Below are 22,894 nucleotides of genomic sequence, written 5' to 3'. Positions count from 1 at the left end.
GTGGAATGCAGATTAGGTTCTCAGAGAAATTGTCGAAATGAACCAATAAGAAAAGGACAACATATTTAATTGCCACAAATTCTGTGCTTGATTTTGCGTAACTGAAAAGGTTCTGGTTATTTGCCAGACCTCAACTGTCAGGAAAGTGAAAGCAGCTTCTGGAATGAGATTTCCTTAGAAGTGAATTGGAGTGTGACAGTGAGTCAGGTGTGAAAGGCAGAAAGGTTCCAGGCCTCTGAATTACTGGGTTACACACTGGAGGTGTTTCCACGGAAATGTGTCGCTCACAAAGAAAACACATAAATAACTTTTCCCGGAAAGTAAAAAAAACGCTTTTTTCAGTCAAGTCATTTGATCCATTGGATTGAATTTGAAAACAATTTGTGTTTGTGCTGCGTTAAGTCTTCAGAACGTTTTTACATGAGTCCATCAATCGATCAGTTGATTGATTTGCACAATGTGACTTTACTGTCTCCAGCTTTTCTTTGTTTTATATCATTGTAAACAGAATTCAGTGAAAGATTAAAACCTCTTCAGAAAACGATGTCCACATTTTTCAGTTTTGCATATACTTTAAAGTTTTACCATGTCAGAAGTGAGGGAATCTCCTGCGCCCTGCAGCTCGCTCTCCTCTCGTCTCTCTGCTGGGAAACCAGGGCTGGAAGCTGATAAGATTGTTGAACATGGAGCCTCTGTCCTCAGCAGCTTCCCTAATCAACCAGGACTATTTGCTGTGTAGATGAAACCCCAAGTGCAGGCCGTTGGTGCCTCTTGTTACAGCAGCACCTTGAGATAAGATATCACAAGAGAGCAGAAGAACTCCTCGGCCCCACGGTGCCTTGCCTATCAGCAGCAGTGCACGGGAGGCAGAGTCGTACATACAACCGGTGTGTGTGTGATTTGTGTTCCTGACAGATATCACCCCCCTGACTCGGAGGTTCCTTCCTTCTCAGGGTGCTTCAGGATTTGTTTGGCTCCGTGTGGAATCACTTCAGAGAGGAGGAGAATCCTGGATCATCTTTGTGTGTTTGTTTTTGTCTTTTCTCCGACATTTGTCTGGTGAAATCCTCCTGCCTCCACCTGTATGCACACGCCTGCCAGAATCCCTGATTATCTGCCAATCAACCAGAGGGTTTTTTATGGGTGGTGCTATGTGTGTTTGTCTGATAAGTGGGTTTGTGGCAGCAGTGTCCGTCCAAGACAATAAAAAGGCCATTTCCTTGACTCTGCAGGGAACAGAAATGCTGCGGTCATCAGTCTTTATTACTGTAGAGCCTTTAACGGGCGCTTTTATAGACCGAGCAGAAACACTGACCCCTGTGGCCAGCTACTGTCGTCTGAGTGAGCTGGAGCTGGTGGGGAAAAGGGCTCTTTTCTGCAATAATGTGCATAAAGAATCAGGAAATCTGGACGTTTCGAGGTCTGCATGCTTTGGTGTCTGATCCTGGACGTACACCTGCTTGATGAAGGCTCTCATCCACACTGCATCACATTAGTCTGAGTGGAACTATGAACCCTGAAAGCTCCTCTGTCTCGCTCTTCCTCATTCGGCTCTGCTGGTGAATTATTACAGACAATACCTCAAAACGCTAAAGACACAGTAGTGGCACGGAAACAATGATGGCCAGTTGCACAACAGGCATTTTCACATTTTCACATTTGTGGTGGGGAGATAAATAAAAGCCAGTGTCACATTCAAACGGGCCTAATGGCTGATAATGAGCAAGTGGTCTTTGCCAGGACGAACAATGGATGATTCTGCTCCAGTTTTTACTCCCCGTCTTGTCTCCTCAGCTCAGCAGAGAAAAGAGAAGAGCGGTACAAACACAAGTCTTTGTCGTACAAGTTCTATATCTGGAAAGAGAGACGCACGTAACTGTCCTGAATTAGTACGTTACGATTAGTCAGCTGACAGATATGAGTTTTGTAAAGTCAAGTTTTTTAAGAACTACCTCAAATGACAGAAACCATCATCACTTAACATGCACTTTGACTGATTTAGTTTTCATGTCCCATCTGCTAACATGGAGGAGGCAAGGAGGCAGAATTTTTGCAGTTCAAAAATCTTTCTGCTAATATACTTTTTTCTGGAAAAACCTGGGAACAGATTGTGAATATTCTCAGAAACGTGGGTTCATTTCCCCTGCAGGTACTTGTTACACGATACTGTAGCAGCAATAATGAATGAAACCTGACATAAGCAAATTCCAAAAGCGCCTTCAGAACTCAAGTGAACTTAAATAGCAGCAGTAAATTGGTTCGTCCCAACAGGATAATGACTAATCTACTCTGGACTTTAAAGTGCATTAGGACGGCGTTGGTCTGTGAGCAACTCCAGTCGCTCTGAAAATGTTGTTGAGAAGATATCACCTCGTAGTCACTCACTGCTCCAGTGAAATCCTCAAGTCGCACTGTGGGAAAATCCTCAAATCCAGATGTGCCAAACTGATTCAGACACGTTTTAACCGGAGCTGGAAACATCCTGTGAACTCGTCAGACTAAACACTCAACGATACGTCCTCCCTTATATTCATTACTTTTAAAAAATCAGGCCGCAGCTTCACGCTTCGCTGGAAATGTGCTTCATTCCTTTATCTTTTAAACGGAGAGTTATGTTCCCATAATGTGTTGAAATCCTCTCGCAGGTCTAAAAGCAATATTTGCTCCAGACGTGTGTAACCCTCTTAATTAAGCCGCCGTCAAGGTGCCTCTGGGAACTTGTTCAGGTTCTCCGTCGTTGGCAGGTGCCACCGTTGCTCTTCTCCGACTAATACTTCCCTCGTGGTGCTCGGCAGTGTTGTGTATATTTAGCTTTTTCTGTCAGCAAAAAGGTGACTCTTCCTCAAATGCCGAGCACATCCCGCTAATCCACTGCTAATTGCCCTTGTAAAACACAGATTACCACAGTTAATTACATCGTATTGAACGCATATGACAAGTTTTATAGCATCCACTTTCAGTGCCTTAATGAATGTGCTCTCTGCCTGCTAATGATACTCTTTGCCGTCGCCTCTCGAACCACTATTTCACCCTGGGGTGTGTTTGATGTGTACAAACAGGATGTCTCCCTTTTAATGCCTGTCAGAGACAATGTGGGCAACTTCATTAAAGTGCCAATTAAAGCTGATAATCCTTCGCTGAGGTTTTTCTGAGGGGGGGGCTTTATCGTGACAGTCAGCCCGTAAACTGCTCGGCCCACGCCGTAATTTCATTCCAGCCCAGACCACCTTGTCAGCAGCAGCGGAGCTTCCTCCCGGTAATGGGTTTGTCTGGCGTGGGTTTCTTCTTCGCCCTCCTGTTTGTGAATGTGTGTCTCTACATGTGTGTTTCACGCTGAGGTGACGAGAGGTTCCCAGTCCAGTGTGTGGTGCCGGGCTGTGGTATGGAGGAGTACTGGGATGTGCAGCCTGGCTCCTCCACAAGAGTCCGTACAGGACAACAACCCTCACTTGAAACATGACAACATTGACCATTTGCTCAAACATGACAACGTCCTATGTCAATGTTGTCCTGATTAGCGACATCCTGTCTCCCACAACAGTCAATGTTTGTCTTCTCTAAGGAACGGACAGTTTATTTATATTCCACCATTCACACACCAGGCAAGTACTCCTCAAATTCAGGGAAATACATTAAAAACATAAGATATTTAAGAAGACATTACAAACAAGGCAATTCAAAGTGTTTTACAGAAGCCTGGAGTAAATAAAAAGCTTATGATAAAACTATAAAACACAATATTGACTGCTGCTGTACTGACTAGTGTCCTCATCTTAACGTCCTATTGATTTATCACTACTCATAACATTTTACAACCAAAACAAAAAACTGTAATGGGTTTAAACTTCTCTTTACTGCTGCATTTTGTCCTTGTTTCTCCACTTTTTGTTTTTACCATTGTCTGCCGCCCTGATTTACTCCGACTGCTGGCGGCGTCTTGAGTCCATCAGGGTTTGAGTAACGGTATGAAAGGGTCACATTCTGGAATAAAACTGTTTTATTCCTGGTTTTATTTCCCTGCGATAGATCAGCAGCCACCCCCACAGTCAGGCCGCTGTCGCCTGCGCTCATTAACGCAGCGTCTCATGTGTCACTTAGTGATTTGGTTTGACTGGCAGCAAACTGGTTTCCTGTGCGTTTTGAATCGAACCACATGTATGTTACCAGAACATTTTTACGGCGACTATTTAAATCACCTCCGTCAGTCAAATGTGTGTCACCCTTCACCAACACCTGGCTGAGCACGACTCTGCTGTCAAGTGACCTAGTTTGTGTTATTATATCACATTAAATGCAGCTGTGTGGTTTTATAGATTTTCTTTTGAAATTGCAGCTTCGTGAGAAATGAGGTGAATGAACTAGGAGCTCGGCTTGACTTTCAGAACTTTTCTGTTAGTCGGGTTTAGTATCGTCAAACTTTACAGTGTTTTAATCCTCGTTGTTGTTGAGACTGGTCCATCTCAAAAGCACAGAGCGATAAGGAGAAGAAAGAGTTTCAGATAATGAAAGAAGTGCAGACGAATTCTATTTTCCATCCCTCTCGATATCGTGCGGTGCCTGAGTCGAACAAGGGGAGGGGAACAGAAAGTTTTCGTAACCTACTTTGTGACCCTTCGAGCTTCCCGTCCCGCCGTGCTTCCCCAGCAGGTCGCGGTGATACTTATGTTGATGTTCAAGTGGCACCTCATCCTCCGTTTGAAAGCTCAGCGGCTCTGACGTGACCGTGGCAACCACATCGGTTCATTCTGCTGAAATCCAGATTCCTTTTCCACTTTTCTAAATCACTGCAATCTCTCAGACAATCACTCTCGGGAATAATAGTTGAAATTGTTTTGCTTTGACACTGTTTTCACTCAAATATGAATGCAGCTCCTTTTGTGAATATATCAAAAATGTGGTCTATTCTAATGCATTATCGATGGATGATAAGAGTTAGGGTCATAACATTGAAGACACCTGCAGCTTCCGTGTTGATATCAGCTAAATATACAACTTTACTGACCAGTCATTTAATGTTTCCTCTCAACAGTCACTGTCCAATCACGGCCTAGCATCTGAAACTCTCTAGCACAGAGCCGTGTGCATGTGGCTCTAAGAGAGTCGTACTTAGTTCGGTTAACGATTTAAAGTATGTCTGTCTATAGTACTAACCCAGTGTTAAGGCTAAGGAACATTAGCAAACTACATCGTCTTGTGGGGACACAGGTTATCTTGTAAAAGGCCGAGTTCAGGACTAAATCATCTGCTGCATGACCTCTAGTCAATGTTACTGCAAGTGTCAACCCGTCGTGATGTCACCCATTGGATTGTGAGCTGCTGTTGTTGAAGCCTCGAGTTTGTCCATTGCATCTTCTTCTTCACCTGGTTTGAGCTGTCAGTCACATGGTATCCTCCCCCCCCAGTGCACAAGGTGATTTAATGTCTGCTTGACTCTAAATTGGACCATCATTTTCTAAATGAGCATTATGATGTATCGAAGAAGCCTTGAAACTAGAGTTTGGGACCATGAACTCCTTTGGACAATATTTCCTGACGTTATTAATCAAGTAAGAAGTTCAGACTTATATAAAACCTGTGGCGTCGCCTTCTGCTGGTCATTTGAGAAAAACTAAGGTTTCGTCACGTTTAGCATTGGCTCAGTTTCGTCCTCTTGTACATAGGGGGGTTATATTTTCCAGCATTATCATCATAAACTGCATATTTGCGATGCTACGCTGTGGCTATAATGACTAATGGAGCCTTTTGCTGAAAGTCAACTGGCTCTAGAGTTTTAGTTGCATTGTAAAAGTGTATTCCAATAAAACAAATGCGGGGTTGCCAGCCTCCTGTGCCTCGACTACAAAGAGGAATACAATAAAAGCCGATGGTCTCATTTTGACATAATCAGTGGTTCCACTTTCCTTCAACATGTGCATAATCGAATAAAATCTATTACGAATGACAGAAAGCCGCAATCCCTCTTAACCCACGAGGGCCATTAGCCGCTTCGGCTTTTAAAACGGTACGGCCGGGGCCCTGGAAATGAAAGTGCGATGGAATGATTTGTCGATATATTAACTGCCTCTAAATTGAGTTTGTCTCTCCATTCTTTTTGGAGACGAGAGGGATTTCTCCCCCGACATGGTTCAATGAGAGCAAAGAAAAGCCTCCATAACTCACCTCCTCCCGTCCTCCTGCTCTGGAGGTAAACTGACGGGTAAAGGTTGAAGCTGATGAGAAAGAGGAATGGAAATGTTGATATTACCTTAAAGGACCTCGACTCTATCGACGCTTTTAATAGTGGAATCAACCCTCATATATATATATATATATATATATATACAATCTTCTGGAAGATCAATTCAGCAATTTACTGGTGAATTTCACAGAAAATCCAGCAACAACACTTGTTGTAACAACGGTAGAAAACAGATTTAAATGGATAAAAGGTTTCTAATGGAAGAATCAGATATATAAAGTAATCTTAAGGGTATCGATCGGGATCTCTCTCCATATGTTTGATTCTCCAGGTGTCACGATAAGCAGCTGTTGTCTGTGAAGCTGATCTCTCCCTCTGTATGAATCCAGATGTGCACAGATGGTAAGAAAGAGAAGACATCGGACAGGAGGCAGAATGACTTGGACACTAGAGCCAGGATTGTGAGACAGTGACAAAGTGACGGAGGAGAAAGTCTTTAACTTGTGCCTTAACGCCACGATGACAGAGAAATGGATTCCTCTTGTTTCTTCTCTGACAAAACGGGATCATGTGCCAACGTTCTGGGGAAAACTCATTAATCAAGTGTTACGACTAAACTTCCTTTCTGGAGTCGAGGGTTTGCACCCTGGAGAAAGTCCAGAAATGGAAATTTCTTGTTTAATTGGATGCAAATGTTTTCCTTTATGCTTTAGCAATGCATGTGCAGGCAAGCTGTTCTCCACTCGGCAAAGAGGAAACCATCACTTCAGGTTTTCATTCTCCTGCTCGAAATTACGCTCATGAATTTGGTGAACTGGTGTCGATGCAGAATCCAGCAAGTCGCTGCACAAACAAACCTAAAGCACATTAATCATTATGTCTACAAATACAGGAAATTAAGCCATTTTCTATTATGATTGTTCTTTTTGCACCAACTTGGCTAAACAGGGACGTTTACTACGCGGACAAAAGTACATGGGCAACAGAGCAGAGGGTGTGGATACCTAAATATTGAAGATTTATTTCCAAATTATAATTATTGGAAATACTTCACTCTCTATCAAAATCCATATGTGTCGGATGTACGCACCTTATCAGAGTCACCTCATAAACCCACATTCAGTAACTGCTTTGCCTTTTATAGAGTCAGTGCGATGTGACTTTAAATTGACACTTAATATTCAGGCCATAAACTTCTGCGCAGGTGTTTGTATACTTTTATACATATTTACCACATTCTGCCTTTTAATTCAAAGACACGGCCTCGTGAAGCTGAGATTGCTGAAATGAGACGGACCATGTGGCACCATGAACACAAATGGTTCTGCAAAGTGAAATGTCTTTTCATAAACAACGTTGCTCGAGATTGAATCAGCCACTAGCCTGTGGCGAAAATAGGGGGGGAGGGGGTAGAGGCAGGGGTGATGTGGAGAAAAAAAATATATAAGAGAAAGGCAGAGAGGAGCAGGAGTGTAAAAAATAATTATTATGAAGCGAGACAGTGGCACAGAAGGGGCCCCGGGCGCATATCAATATGGCCGTGGGAAGCGGAGTAAGAAATGACAGAGTGGTAAGAGAGAGGAAGTGAGCACACACAGATACACTAGAATGACCAGTAGCAGACGAACCAGATTAAGACAGATGGTGGAAAAGAAAACCCAGAATCCAAGTCGGGTCGATGGATGGATCAGAGGAAGGGATGAAAGCTTCGTGTTTGGCGAGTAAATAGAGACGCATGTGGAGGTTTGAGAAGAAGAGGCAGAGGAATGTCTTTGGGGAGATGACACGGGAGCTGAGGTCTAATCCGAGAGGAGGAGATATATAACACTGGCTGTTACTCCAGTCGTATATAAAACACCCTGTGATTCCATTTAATCTGTTTGTTTTTGTTCCCCATCAACTCGCTGGATATTTAATTTCAGATCTTCAAATGCTTCATATCTCTAAAATCTGTCCGACCGTGGTGACGGGGGGATTTCAGGTCATTTTGTGAAAGTAAAACTTGAAAAACACTGATCCAGAAGATTTCTCAATAACAATTTACTAATATTCCTTGACACTCTCAAGTTATTTAAACATTTTTGAGATATTTTCCATTTCTACTCTGCTCATCTCCTGCCGCTCTCTGGTACCATCACATGTTATCAACACATTTTCAACGTGAACGTACAACATGTTGAGGTGGTGGACAGAGGCCTTGGCTTTCTGCCTGCAAAATTATTATGGTTTTTATTTTAGATTAATTTTAAGAAGCTCATGCAAATCTCCTGTAGCCAGTTTAGGGAACCACACATTTTCTACCTTAGATGGCACGCCACGTAATATAAAATAACGACATCATCATGAATATAAAATAGACAGAGGACTTAGCTTTAGGGTACAAACAGAAGAATGCTGTAACTATTATTGTTTAGATTTTAGATTTAAACAGTCTCTCTGCAAAGAATTAATTAGTTTGCTCTGCACCGGAGAAAGTTCAGAAAAGCCAAATACACCTGCAACACTGAAAGACACATCGCTGTAGCAACACTACAAACAAAAAAACATGTTTTAGCCATTTATTGATATGACCCATCAGTGACCTTGGCCTCTATTAGAGAAAGACCTTTATTCTTTAGATCCCTGTGTTTGATGAATTGATCATATGTGATATATAAAGACCTGTTTGACCTCTTCTCGCCCTGGAGTGGGGCCGTGGTGCACGATGCTGCACAACACTTGTTACCGTCAGTGCAATGAAAACAGACGGAGCAGAAACAAACCACCTGTTGGACGAACATGTCCAAACCTGCAGTTGTTTGTCCTCTGCTCCGCTGTTTGTCGTGTCAACAAATGGCGGCCGCTGAGCCATCGAGCGCTGAGGTGTTCAGGCGGCGGTCCGGGGGCAGAGCAGCTGTTTTCCACTCGGCTGTCTGAGTCGATCGCGGCTCAACTTTCTCCTCCGGTCGCCGCGGCTCACTGTGTATCCATGGCAACCAGGAAACCACACCACGTTCAAGTTGGCTCATTTTTTACCATAGAGTCACATTCACATGATGTCAAAGTTCAAGCACAGTCGAGTTATATCATTGTGGTTTTTATACGCGGTAAAAAGTATTACATAAGAAGTACGAGCAGTGAGTTCAGGTGCTTCACGAAGGTTAAGATCACCTCCCACTCGGTTCAGCCGCCTGATGACAACACCACATTTATGAAACCTCAGATTTAGTTTGTGTAATGTGCTTAATTATCAGAGCTGTAAATTAAACATCCTATTCTCCCTGTATCACTGCTTCTCTCTCTCTCTCCGCTACTTCTCTCTGTAGTGACAAGCTGTTTTCAGATACCTGCACCAAAGTCCCGACATTTTCCAGAGGGGCTGAATGTGAGAGAGCGCAAACGTCAGAGTCAGTTGCTCCAGACATTTACCTTCCAGCTTCCTATAGAAAACAACTCTGGATAATGTCACAGTGTGAGAATTCAGCCGGAAAAAAGTCAGCGTTGTGTGACGTGTGCCCGTCTCTGTCGGAGAACTGATAACCACATGTATTTAGTTATTAATCGATGATGTTCTAGTCACTTTAACCCTGATGTCCTGGCTGCCGCGTTCTTTATGTGAAACACAAACGCTAGAACCCAATTTTCTGGACATTTTCATATCTGAAAAAAGCCGTAAGTCTCTGGTTTGCATCAGATTTACATGTGGCATCAGTGTGTGTGTGTGTGTGCATGTGCCGGCTCAGGATGTCTGGCTGACATACGAGGGCTGAACACCAGCAGAAACTGGTCCTCGTGTAAAAACATTGGACGAGCAGTTGGACAACGAAAACCTTAATCCTGTCAGACATGAGCCGAAGGAAGCTGGTTTCACGTCAGACTTGTCGTTCACTGTCTCCCGACCTGCTGAGATCACTGAACGGTCACCGGCAGCTGACCGCAGTGGCGCTCTGTGTGTGTGTCTGTGTGTCTGTGTGTGTGTGCGTGTGTGTGCGTGCGTGTGTGTGTCTGTTTGAATGTTTTATTTCACCTCCTCTCAATGAACTGCGGTCACAGACAGAAACGCAGCCTCTTTGTTGAGCTCTCCTGGCTCCGGGCTGATATTTCTGTGAGGGGGAAAATAGCAGCTCTGGCTGGGGACACCATTGTGTGTCTGTGTGTGTGTGTTTGTGTGTGTGTGTGTGTGTTGGCGTCTTTGTTGCCAAAATGATGGATTATACTGGAAACAGGAAGAAGGGACCTTTAGGAAACAGTGACGTGTTTATCAGGAAACGGTGGCTGCGAATGTTGGACTTCTTTTAATGATGGATGAGACTATTCTCGGACTTGAGCATGAAATTCATTTCTTTTTGTTTACATGTAGACTCGAGTCCTGCCACCGTCACAAAGTGATCCACTTACAAACATCTGCACGTAAGCAAATCCTGTTTACTGTGCACGGCCAGTTACAGGAATGAATCCTCTTACCGTCCTTTACCTGGGACGTCCAGTAATTTGTGTCCTCACTTGATGAATTAGCGAAGTGATTATTGATTTGTGTTTTTTTAATATTCAACAGTAACAATTTTTCCTTTGACGCACAAAGTCTTCAGGCCTCAAACATTGATTGGCCCGTCTCTCCTGATGAATAAGAGGAATAAGGGCAGGGCGAGTTTCCGGAGCCGCTGATGCACTTAAAGTCTCAGATGTTGGATCCGGGCCCAGCTTGATATTTTGAATACGTCCTTAAAGAAAAAAGTTCCACATCACAATGTCCTGAATAAAAATGTTGGAAGCTCACGTCATAAAGAATCTCAATTATAAATATATTATGATCCATCTGATCCTGGATGACGGAGACACACACACACACACAGAGAGGAAGTTCATGCTGATGCAAAGAAGTTCATGTCTCTACAGCAGGTTCTAAATGAAGAGATATGGCTGTTAAAACCTAGATCTGGTGCCTCTGGTACTTTCTAATGTCACTATTCCTTAATGGTGTTTTATAGTTTTTCTTCATGGTCCTAAACAAATATTGAATTATTGTAATAATATATTGTCTACTTTTCAAGCTGACATCTGTATTTTGTGTGTGTGGCTCTTTTCCATCCTGAGATATTTGGATTATTTTTCTTTCTTGCACTATTGCGTCCGTTGCATGAGAGAAACATCTGCAACACGCCCACTTGCTCGCTGTGGAGGTTTTCCAGACATTTTTTCAGGGGGCTGGCGGGAAAAGTTCCAGAAAACATCTGGAGCAAATGACTCAGCGTTACGGCGTCTCTGGAAAACTTCAGCGCACCATGTGAATGAAAGCAGCTACATTGAGAATTGTATAGATAATAATCTATTTCTATGTCGGGAGCTTTGTTACAGCATATTTACTTTATGAACCATGATCAAGAGAATCTGACTTTATAACCTTCACATTCTGTTTCTACAGCGACAAGAAAGTCATAATAAACTTTCAAAATAAATCTAAACTCTAAAGTGTGAACACAGACAGTCTGTATGAGTCCTTCCTCCTGACCTCTGACCTCTGACCTCACTCTCTGTGGTACAGCTGGTTTGTCCACACACTGTTTTAGCTTCACCATAAAAAATGCTTGTTTGTTTAACCAGAGCACTGTGGCTGTTGACTTGAGGCTGTTTGCTAAAGTTTATTATTGGCCCCTTTACTGAGTTGTAAATCCAGTTACCTTAACTTCACGTGTGTGTGTGTGTGTGTGTGTGTGTGTGTGTGTGTGTGTGTGTGTGTGTGTGTGTGTGTGTGTGTGTGTGTGTGTGTGTGTGTGTGTGTGTGTGTGTGTGCGTGTGTGGACCGATTAAATAAAGGCTGTCCTGCATTCAAAAGAAATACAAACAGAAGAAATCGTCAGTTGTGTAAAATGAAATCCTGTGCGATTCCTCGAGCGCAGCAGCTCCACTTCACACGTTACATTCATATTCTCATATCACACAGACAGACGCAGCTGTGATATTGTGAATCATATCACCGCTGTATCTTGGGGGGGGAGAGAGCGAGCGGCGAGGCGGCTGATGTGGCTCCAGTGACGGGGGCCGTATCAGACGGGGAATAGACTGTCTTATTAGAGATAAGTGGCGTCTGACTCCTTACGCCTCGAACACTTAGCCCGTCAAACCCCCCGCGTGAAACGTGTTCAATTGCCGCTGTAATCATCTCCGCGGAGGTCAATCATACGAGCCACCGGGCAACGCCGCCGCTCGAGTCCTGCCTGTGCGGCCGCAGTCGACAGATTACTGCACGCCCATAAAAACGCTGACACATCAACACTCGTGCACTTTGAGTCTCGATAACAATGATTGACGGGCTTCAACTCGCTCCGTATAACTGTGTGATGTATAATCTGAGAACCTGAGTTTTCTGCCTTTAGCTCAAGGCTTCGACAGGGTTTTAACAAACAGCTTCAGAAGAGTGTTTTCCAGCGTATGGATTTCTTAGAAGGCTTTTTTCTTGAGAGGGGGATTATTTTTGCCTTTTTCAGACCTGTTACTCGCCTCCAGGATTTAGATGCTTTGGCTTTTTGGGGAAATGTCATTCATCTTTATATACAGTCCATAAATTACAGCAGCTCTCAGTCAAAGCTGTCGACTGACGGCCACAAAGCAGATTCCCTCCTGTTACTGGTTTGGGGGGTCTTACACTATTTTTTGTCTAGAGAGCTAGATACCGACCGTCTGGAAACTTTTTTTTAATATAATAGTATAAGAAAATGTTTAAACTTTTCAAGCTTTACTTATCAAAGTTTAAAGTCTGAACTGTCACACACACATTTCTGTCGAGTCACAGCTACACAGGTTGTGTGTTTCCTGTTTGTGGCAAATTAACACAAACTGCACAAAAGTTCCAATTGTCAAACTTGTGTTTTCTAATTCTTATGACATAAAATACATGTTAACTTTATATACTTACTTTAATACTTATATACTAAGCCACTCTTGTTTGAAACTTGGTGGAAGGATGGAACATGGGCCGAGAAAGAACCCAATTACTTTTTAGGGTGGATTTGGACAATTAAGTGAATCCAGGAACTTTATTTAACTAACGTAACGTGAGATTGAACTTTTTGGGGGTAATTTTCACCCATTTTCCCGGGAAATAATTCATGAATCTCGATGAAAAGTATGAAACCTATTTAACGGACTGATATCTATGAGAGTATAAAGCTTGATTGAATTCAAGGTGACTGTCGGGCCTTGGTGGAGATATGCACTCCACTGAATTCCACTCTAATTGGTGCAGAAATGCTCCGGGAACAACGAAATGTGAATTTATAGAATACTGCAAGGTTCCACACACACGAGAGGCGACTGCAGGGATGTAAATAAGACGCAGCTTTTACAGTTTTGTTTCTTTCAAATGTTCCAATTATGCCGTTTGTATCCGTTGGTGATGTTGAAGGTCGTCCACGCTTTCACGTTTTCAATGTCAGGCTGCAGCAACTCTGCATTTCTCGTTTCCCCCCCCCGCGGCGGGAACACAGAGAAAAGATCACAACGTCCTTGGTCGTTATTTCAACCCGGTGATAGAGCGAAGGATGTTCTGACTTTAACTGCACGTGGAGATGGATGTTGCAGTCATTGTTTCACAGTGTGACATCTCCTTAAGTTTTAAAGTTTAAAGGAAAGGTGTAAATGAAGAAAACTTCACCTTCATCTCTTTAATCTCCGTCCTGCCTCCAGACATGACTCATCGCACTGGATCAAACGCATCCTGGCAGTTGCAGTGTCACTGTAATCCGGCCAAATATTAACAAACCTGCATCTGTGTGTTCTCTCTCTCGTCTGCAGTATGAGTTCAAGGTGAAAAACATCAAGAAGAAGAAGGTCCACATCACGGTGTCCGTGGACGGCGTGAAGGTCACCCTGAGGAAAAAGAAAAAAGTGAGTGACCTTTATTCTCTTGTCTGAACTCGTGTGTTTCTCTTCTTCTCTCCGGTTGTGTTTCATGTGTCATCTCACAACGAGAGATTGGCAGATTTTCATCTCGCAGCAGGAATCTGGGTATTTTGATGCCAAATCAGAATATTTTTCTCTTTTTAACCAAAGATTCAGGCTGTTTTCCTTTCATTTGACTTTGATTTGATCTTTTCCACTCATCATTAAAACATCATATGAGCGTTTCTTGTTGTAATTATCTACTGAATGAATGCATTTTGATTGAGTGGACTCATATTTATTCAGAAAATATTCAACTTCAGAATTAAAATCTCTCACGATAACGAGAAACTTTCTTTCTGTTTTGTGAAATCGATTCAGTCTGTTTTCTCGCTGGGTAAAACGTCTATATCGCTAAGTATATATATATATATATATTCCAAAGTTTGGTTTTACAGCTTGTTACAACCTCAAAAAGTCTTTAATTCCTCAAAATCAAATATATAACAGGTTTGTCATGTCCACCCCATGGCATAAAATTGGCTTAAAAACTTGATTTCCAACCGGATGGGGACTTAAAGTGATTAAAATCAATTCTGATGCTGTAAACTGTTACAGGACTGTCCAGGTGAACAGCTGGATTCCTGCAGTTTGGATATTAGAAGGAACAGACTGTAAAATGTTTGTTTTTTGCTTATTAGATATTAGCTGTGTCCCAATTAAGAGGCGGCTTTCTGCGAAGGACGATCCCTCTTTTAATTAAACCCCAGACGGAGAATTCACAGGTTGTAAGAAAAAGGACGAAAGCCTGAGACGGCTTGAAAGTCTGGGGGAAGATATGGGTAAAGGAAAGTGTGACAGGCTTTTGAAGAGTAAAGACAAGTGATGAAACTAGAGAAGAGAGTTCAAAGATGAGAAGCGAGCAAAGAGAAAAGCAGGAGAAGTTGACAGGGAGCCAGGGGGGGGGCGCTGAGACGTGTTTCCAGGTGCGCTGAGGCTGACAGGTGTAATCCACAGAGACGGAGCGAGGTGGACTTAACCTGCCCAGAATCACAGAGTCTGACAGGATGTAAAAACCCAGTGGGTGGAAACAGAGTGGAGTTCACTTAGCAGAGCTGTCCGTCGTGCTTTCCAAAGTTTTGTACTGTTTTCATCTTGTTCCATTCATCCGGACCTGAGGCCGTTCGGTGTGTTTTAACACTAGTGACTGTCAACAATCATCTTCTGTTTAAACCCGTGGTTGAATTCATCAGTCTGCATGTTCGGAGGGAGAGACAGACGTGGAAGATTAACAGATCTGACAACTGAAAAGGTCTCTGTGACCCGACTGCCTCGGCTGATTGCTTACTCCTCACTCACAGGCAAATGTATCTGCTTGTTTCGTCAGGACGTTGACTTTTCGAGACGTTTTTTGCATAAACTGCAGGGTTTGGAAACAGAAAATATAAAGAAAAAATATTCGTTTAAAGAGACAAACTTATATAAGTAGTCTTCAGTTGAGTCCATCTTGAATCCCAGATCTTTTGAATGCTTTGGCTTCACTAGAGTCCTGAATGACGGCAGCTGCTGTATGACCTTGGCGTGTTCTCTCAGCCGCACGTGAAAAGCAAATGTGCACATTAGTGTCTCTTGAAAAGGAAGCTTAATTGAGTTCTCTCAATGGTCCTCTGAGGAGCATCCATTCAATTCACCACGGAGGAACGCTCCGGTTATGTAAATGTGTGTGTGGACTCGGAGGCTTGACTGCACGTCGATATTCCTTTGTAACATTTGTCGTGTGTGGACAGAATGTGGAGAATATGTTGAGTAACATTAAGATCCCATACGATCGGAGGATAATCTCGTGGTATGTGGAATAACTTCTCCACGACTTCTTTTTTTGTTGAAAAACTAACCGATTAATAGAGATGTTCCGATACAGATCCAAGTATTGGAAAGAGAGAGAGGCACGTTCAGATCTGATGAATCTGAGTCTGTGGTTTTCCTCAGGTCCGGCCACATTGGGTTAAATGTCCTCGACTGTTTTGTTATAATTTAATTCTCATGCTCGTCAGGTCTGGGTCTTTTTTTTTTTTTTTAAGACCTTTCCAAATCTGAAAAGAATCCGAGCGAGAGAGGAGTCGATGAAGAACTGATTTGAATTCTGGTGTCTGGCTGATGAGTTAAATAATAAATCACTGAAGGCTCAATATCAAACGAACCGGTGGCTGCGTTGAAGCCTGGTCAATAGGGAGACGGGATATTTGGCCTCCGCCTGTTGTCTCTTGTCTTGTTTGTCTCCCCTGGCTGGAAACCTGAAATGTCAAGTGTGACAGTCGTCAGCCTTCGAGAAAGACCCCAGATCGGATGAGAACAAACGACTGAATCAGCCGCGCTCTGAGCAGATGGAAATCAATGGGAATAATTCCTGTGTGCTCCTGTCGTGACATTTTGATTGTGACATTAAGCTGGAAGGGAGATTTTTAATGGAATGGAAACAGACAAAAGGGGGGAAATGTAAATAACCGTCTCAAATATGGAGACGTTCTAATAAGATGGACACCTTTGTGATGCAGTTCACTGGATAGCGATTCCAGGGACGTCAGTACGTGATCACTGTTTTATATCTGTCTGACTCCTGGTGCAACGTCATGAACCTTTTTGATTGTGTGTCCACAGAAGAAGGAGTGGACGTGGGACGAGAGCAAGATGATGGTGATGCAGGATCCGATTTACAGGTCAGTTCACCGTCACATTTAACTTCTTCAGCTCCGTTTAAAATGCTGCTTTAGTTTGTTCTTCTTCTTCTAATCCTAACCAGTGCTCCCCTCACGGCTCATTGGGTCTTTTCACAAATTAACTTTAATCCAAACTTGATTAAAAACATGAACTCTGTGTTGGTTCAGGAAATTACAATCTTTTTGTCTCCATCACTGACGCATGAGAAACAGAGGTGAAAGGATTTGTGTGTGTGTGTGTGTGACAGAGCGACGCCGACGCTCTCTCACCTCACAGGATTGAAACCTCCAGGTCAAGTTCATCCAGGCCCTTTGCTGCGGGGGTGTAATCCTCCGATTTCAACCCGAGACACTGTCTGTGGTCGTCCGAACCTCGGAGGGACACTTTCAGACGTCCGCTGCATTAATCTCTATTTCTCAAAGACACACGCAGGCAGGAAAATAGACGATTGATCAAACCAGCGAAGGGAACATGACTCAATTAGTAAAGAACCATCACACACGGTTCATATTCTCCACTGAGTGACTCCTCGCACAGTCCCGCTGCAGCTCAGGATGCAGAGCTGCGTCCAGACTGCTCCAGGCTGCGTCCAGAGCTGCGTCCAGAGCTGCGTCCAGAGCTGCGTCCAGGAGCCCAGTTCGGGGGGTTTGGTCTTTCTTCAGCTGTTTGTGTGAGCACCTCTGGAAGTTGGAAGTATTTGAGGAGCCTCAGCTCGTCCCACTTAAACGAGCCTCTTGCACAGTTGTTATTGTGACGGTCACAGAGTTTCGCCCCATGTGACCAGATGTGGGGGGAGGAGCTAAAGCAGAGTAGGATGTGTGCGACTCATCCAGCAGTCGCTGTCGGCTGTTTGTCTCTGTTCAACAAACACATCGGGCTGCTCCACACAGTCGTCAAATATTTGGTTTGTACTTATGTTGATTCATAATTGTCTTCGGGCACTTTCACACATGCTGCACCTTCAGATTGTTTTTATTCTGAAGCCAAATATCAGGTGTGACAGGTGCTTTGAACCACAGGACCATTTAAAGAAAGAAAAGGTATTAAACAGTAGAAGAAGAAAAAGGAGCAGAAGACTTACTAGTGTCTCCAGAAACAGAATTGCAAAGGCTCGCAGGAGTGCTTCTGATCTCAGACCTGCTGAATTAACACCACGACGACGTCAGACACACGTCTATAAACCAATTTATAAGCATAGGTGATGACAACAGGACGTTGATATATCATTCAGAACTCTTTAGTGCTCTTTAAATCACAATGTGAAACTGAAACTAACCAGATCAAATGGAAACAATGGAAGAAAAGACACAAAGCTTGGTTCAGACTCTTATATTGAACCTCTGAGCTCTGCAGTGAAATTATATTATATTATATATATTCACAGAACACTCATTTGTTATCAATATACAGTGAGTGGTTGTGTCCCTGAGCTATTTGAAAGGTGAACCCGTGCAGGCTGCTGTCTGGATGTAAAAGAGGCATCAGTCCTATAAATGTGTGAAAGAGTCAGAAGGCTTCCCACAGCCAGTGGAAATCCCCACGTGAGAAAACATGTCATCTTTTTGCTCTTATGTTTGAATTAACGCGCTCCAAAAGCTAATATGATCTATATTCACATTTAGCTTTTCAAATGCAGAGCAAACTGCACATCAAAGCCCCCGGACTGTTTTAAAATGATCTGTGTGGGGTTGTGTTTTTTTTTTCGATGCACAGAGGCTGGATGCCGTGTGTCTAAATCATTTGGGAGGATTTAGCCGAGCGCTTTGCATTTCTTCTGTGCTTTCCTTTTCATCTTCAGCTGCTTTCTGACTGGAGCGGCTGGCTCACTGCCACCGAGGCCGTCCCCCGACTCAACGTGGGGGGGGGCAGCGATCACACTCCGTCACATTCACACTTTACACTTATCTATACTTAAATATGTCCCAGGACTCTTGTGCTGGTTTTCCACTGATTACAGTCGTTTCACTGAACGTATCTGATGTGGCCCGAGGACAAAAGGTCTTCACCCTGAGGCTCTTTAAGTCTGAGTGTTTCTCATAACCACAGAAGAACAAACATTAGCATGTGGGCAACAGAACATGAGAAGAGCTTCTCAGAAACATGCAAACACAACTTCACACTCATACATATTCATGCAGACAATCACAAGCCCACACACATAAATGATTTCACTTCAGAACAAATCGCACAGACTCTAGAGGAGCAAGGAAGCTTTGACAATATTTGGACATTGTTTACGGCACCAGGCCGAGGTTTTATGTAACAGGAACACATCATTTATCCCTTTACTTATTCTGTGACACCTCAGATTCATCTTTGCAGAGGTCTCCGATGAGATGGTCAAAACTCTTCTGCTCCGTTCCAGCGATGGGAAATGTCTCGGTCCCATCACCATTGTGAACTTGATGTTGCATGGCAACAAGGACCATGTCGCCTCGTGCATCTTTAAGCTCCCACACACCGTTGTTGGCAGCAATATTCACTGCAGCCATGATTATCATAAAGTATACAGCCATTAGGATTTATTTTCCTTTCCCAAAGATCAGGGACTCACTTGTGGCCCAGGTCTTCAAAAATTAATCGAAATAAAAGGCAAATGTTTGGTTTGGAGGCCGGATCACATGGAACGACCTGGGTGACGTCAGAGGAAGATCCCGGGTGTTCCAGAGGATTGTCTTGGCTCTCGTGCAGTGAGAGGCCAGAGTTTAATCTCTAATTCCACACCTCTGGGACCATGGTTTGATTCCGGTGCTGTTCTAATGGTCGTTGAAACCCTGGCTCAGGCGTGTGGGGCTACACGGCCGTCTGTTGTTCTCCACACTTAGCCTGAGATCCCAACAACTCTTTGTGCCACTGGAAACTTCCCTGGTCAATTGTCTTTTCACCACAATGCACTGATCTGGTTGTGAATATTCAACGGTTGTGAATATGTCTGTTTAAAGCTGTATAAACTGAAGAGAGGGTTTATGACGCCATAATTAACATCATATTAGTTTTATCCTCGACTCCTTGGGTGAAGACAATAAAACTTTAACGTCAAATGATCTTTGCTGCTATGTGAGACGTCAACCTGGAAACAACCACAGAGAGGAGAGCGGTTGTGTTAATGAGACACACGTTCATTTAATTGATCCCCAGTGACCGCCGATCACAAAACCTTCCAATGGAACAACGTCATCTTCACAAGCTCTGTCCTCGCCGAACAGGACCTTGCTGTATTGTCAAGGGGCCGATGGAGCCGTCAGGCAGCTGGAGGACAGAGCTCACCTCTTTATTTCTGCACAAAAACAACTCTGTCCCCCCAAAAGAACTGTGTGACAATTATACAAGTTTTATAACCGTAACCAAGGTTTGAGTTGCCACATAGTGAACCGGTGAAGAAAATGTGTCATTCTTACGTTGCCAAGTTAAAATATCATACTGTTAAATCTCATTTTGAACATTCACAACCTTCCTGATGCATTTATGGAAAACATTTAGAAATGTCACGGGTTCTTTCCATTGTCATTTCATCGTGACGTCATCATTTACACCACATGATGACGACTCTCTGGTTTATCTAAATGAGCCGTAGAGGGTGTCTTCAATAATAGGCTTTTTTTTGTCTATTGATAACATTATTGATCTTTTTCCCATAACAAGTAACAAACTGTGACTAAATGCTGTGAACATGACGCAGCAGGAGGTTTGATGGAAGTAGCCACCGAGGAGGAGAACTTTAAAATGACTTGTACACTTGTCACTTGACATTTTACAGGTGTAGATCTCTGTGGCTCAGTCTCTTAACACACACACACAGGCAGGTTGTGTGTGTTTTTACATTCCACCTGCCAGAGAGCCGCCGCCGCAGCCTCGGGGCAAACACCGGCCCGACCAACTCACTCCGGAGCGAATCACAATCCCCTGGATCAGGCACATGTACCCGCCCACACACATCAAACTGGCAGCCAGAACATCCACGTACACACAATCCAATTAGGGAAACTAAAAACACACACACACACACACTAAATTTGTCTTTGTCTCCAAAGCAAACATACACACGGTCGAGTCGTATTAAATGACTGGAGGCCACCCACCAACTCAGGGCTGGAGCTGCAGGGCCGGGAGACATTGGAGGGATCCAGAGGAATAAATAACTTCATACTACATGATTTATAAACTCAGCTAATGTATGACTGAGTTTTTAAAAACAGTTCAGTGTGCTCATGTGTTGTGGTTGTGATGTTTCCTCCCTCGTCCTTTTGTTTGCTTGTGGGTTGGTTCTGCAAAGACTGAACAGATTAGCACAAAACCTAATGGAAGACGGGACAAGGAAGGACATTTTGCAGCTTTTGACTTGTCTGCATAATCACAATATTGGTTTAGAATTGAACAAGACGTTAGCATGGAGGTTGATTGGATCCATAGCAGCTGTATGTAGCCCCATTCATACAGAAACATCTCCATATTGCTGTGAAGAAGACTCCTCGTTATGCCACATTTGTTTGTTTACACTGAATTACCAAGCTGGCATATTGCCGCAGCAGTGTGGGGGTGTTTAGGTTGCGTGGCGGCGTTCTGGCATCTGCGTTTTTGCCCCCCCGTCCCAGCCGATGTCAGCTCTGAGTCCGTTTTTACCTCCACTGGAAGTACAAAGACCGAACAGCAACTCCCCACCTCCGATTGTGTGTCTGTGTCTGAAAGGCTGAGCTGAAGAAAGGTGAAAACATTCCTCCTGGAACAGGCTGTTCAAGAACGGGCTTATGATTACTGCTTTGAAGAGAAGAAGGGGGGATTTCAGAGTAAGAGTCTGGGAAGTCGGCCTCTTTTTTTTTTTTACATGTGGAAACCAAATGTGCACAACTGCTCTCGTCTGATCTCTGCTCTGCTGGAAACACACTCCAGCTCCTATTTTACACCCGTTTGCTAAATGTTGTGGTTGTGAATTTCAGGAATGCTCACATCATTCTTGCTCAGCGATGGTTTGATCAATAATTTCAAACTCAGCATGAGAGCCGCTCTTACTGTCTGACAGCCATCGTAATAGTGGAGCCTTAAATATATCTCGCTAGACAGATATTCTTAATTCCCTCCATCATCTGTCCGAGTGTTGGCAGACTCACCAGAGGAAGAAAGGTATTGACAATAATGCTCTTTGATTTCTAAAAAATCCCCGAGGCCACTTTAGATCAAAGCAACCCAGAGTCACGGTTATTTGTTCGAGCACATTAATACACAGACAGGTGTTAGTGGTTTCACTTGAATGCGTCTGCTCAATTTTTCCACTTTCCCCGGTATTTCATCCACATTTAATCTAACGATGGACAGATGGACGTTTAAAAGCACTTCTCACCCCCACATTAGTGTAGTTGGAGACGAGTACAAACAAAACACAGCCCGGGTGTCCTCTCCTGCTTCAGACTTAAGTTAAATCTACCTTACAGGATACCAGAAAGCTCAGCAGGTCAGGACTTCATGACCCTGAGACGTGATCAGGGACTCCAGACTTTTTTTGGGGGGAACAAACTAAACTCAATCGTGTCACTTTTCAGTTCATTTGCCAGCGATTGAGTTATTGATCAGTTCACAGAGATAAACTCATCCACTTACCAGAGCAATTTTCAGACATGAACTCCTCAAAGTTGGGGTCCAGACATTTTCTGGAGGTCATGACTTCTCCTGCAGTGTTTGGGTTTGCAGCACATTCGACATCGGCGTCTGGCCATATCGCCAAAAGCTCTCGAATATCTCGTGATATCCACATCCCTCCAGTTTCTAGTCTGTCCCATGTCAGAAATGGCACTAACACGCCCATTTGCCATTTTCCCGCTGTGTTCTCACATCTGCTCAGTCGGCCATGTTCCAGACATTGTACTTGGGGACTAGAAGGAAAAGTTCTGGAAAATATCTTGAGCTATTGACATGTGCGTTCTCACAGCCCCTCTAGAGAATATCAGGAAACTTCAGTGCAGGAATATAATCCAATACTCCAATCAATCACTTAGCTTTCCACTGAATTCATCTTTTTAACAAGTGTTTTAAATGAACTGATTCTAGTGATTCCACTCATCACCAGCGAGTCACCACAGTCGTTCAGGGGAGCGTGGTTAGATTTGGGGGGTTGTGATCGAAGGTGCTCAGGACGGGGGTATGTTTTGG

General features: G+C 43.5%; 1 protein-coding gene across 2 annotated transcripts in view; it reads left to right on the top strand.

Annotated features, from left to right (window-relative positions):
• The window catches only part of nos1apa (nitric oxide synthase 1 (neuronal) adaptor protein a), a 114,448-nt gene that overhangs the window by 42,221 nt on the left and 49,333 nt on the right, over window positions 1-22,894 (top strand). For both annotated transcript variants that reach the window (XM_035176468.2, XM_047342897.1), the window contains exons 3-4: window positions 13,949-14,041; window positions 16,694-16,752. In XM_035176468.2, coding sequence (XP_035032359.1) covers window positions 13,949-14,041; window positions 16,694-16,752 — 152 coding nt within the window. The remainder of the gene's footprint in view (window positions 1-13,948; window positions 14,042-16,693; window positions 16,753-22,894) is intronic.

The sequence above is a fragment of the Hippoglossus stenolepis genome, chromosome 14 (genome assembly GCF_022539355.2).
Source record: "Hippoglossus stenolepis isolate QCI-W04-F060 chromosome 14, HSTE1.2, whole genome shotgun sequence".
In the NCBI taxonomy this organism is placed as follows: Eukaryota; Metazoa; Chordata; class Actinopteri; order Pleuronectiformes; family Pleuronectidae; genus Hippoglossus; species Hippoglossus stenolepis.
The sequence above is the reverse complement of the archived record's forward strand: the minus strand, read 5'-3'. Positions and strand labels throughout refer to the sequence as shown.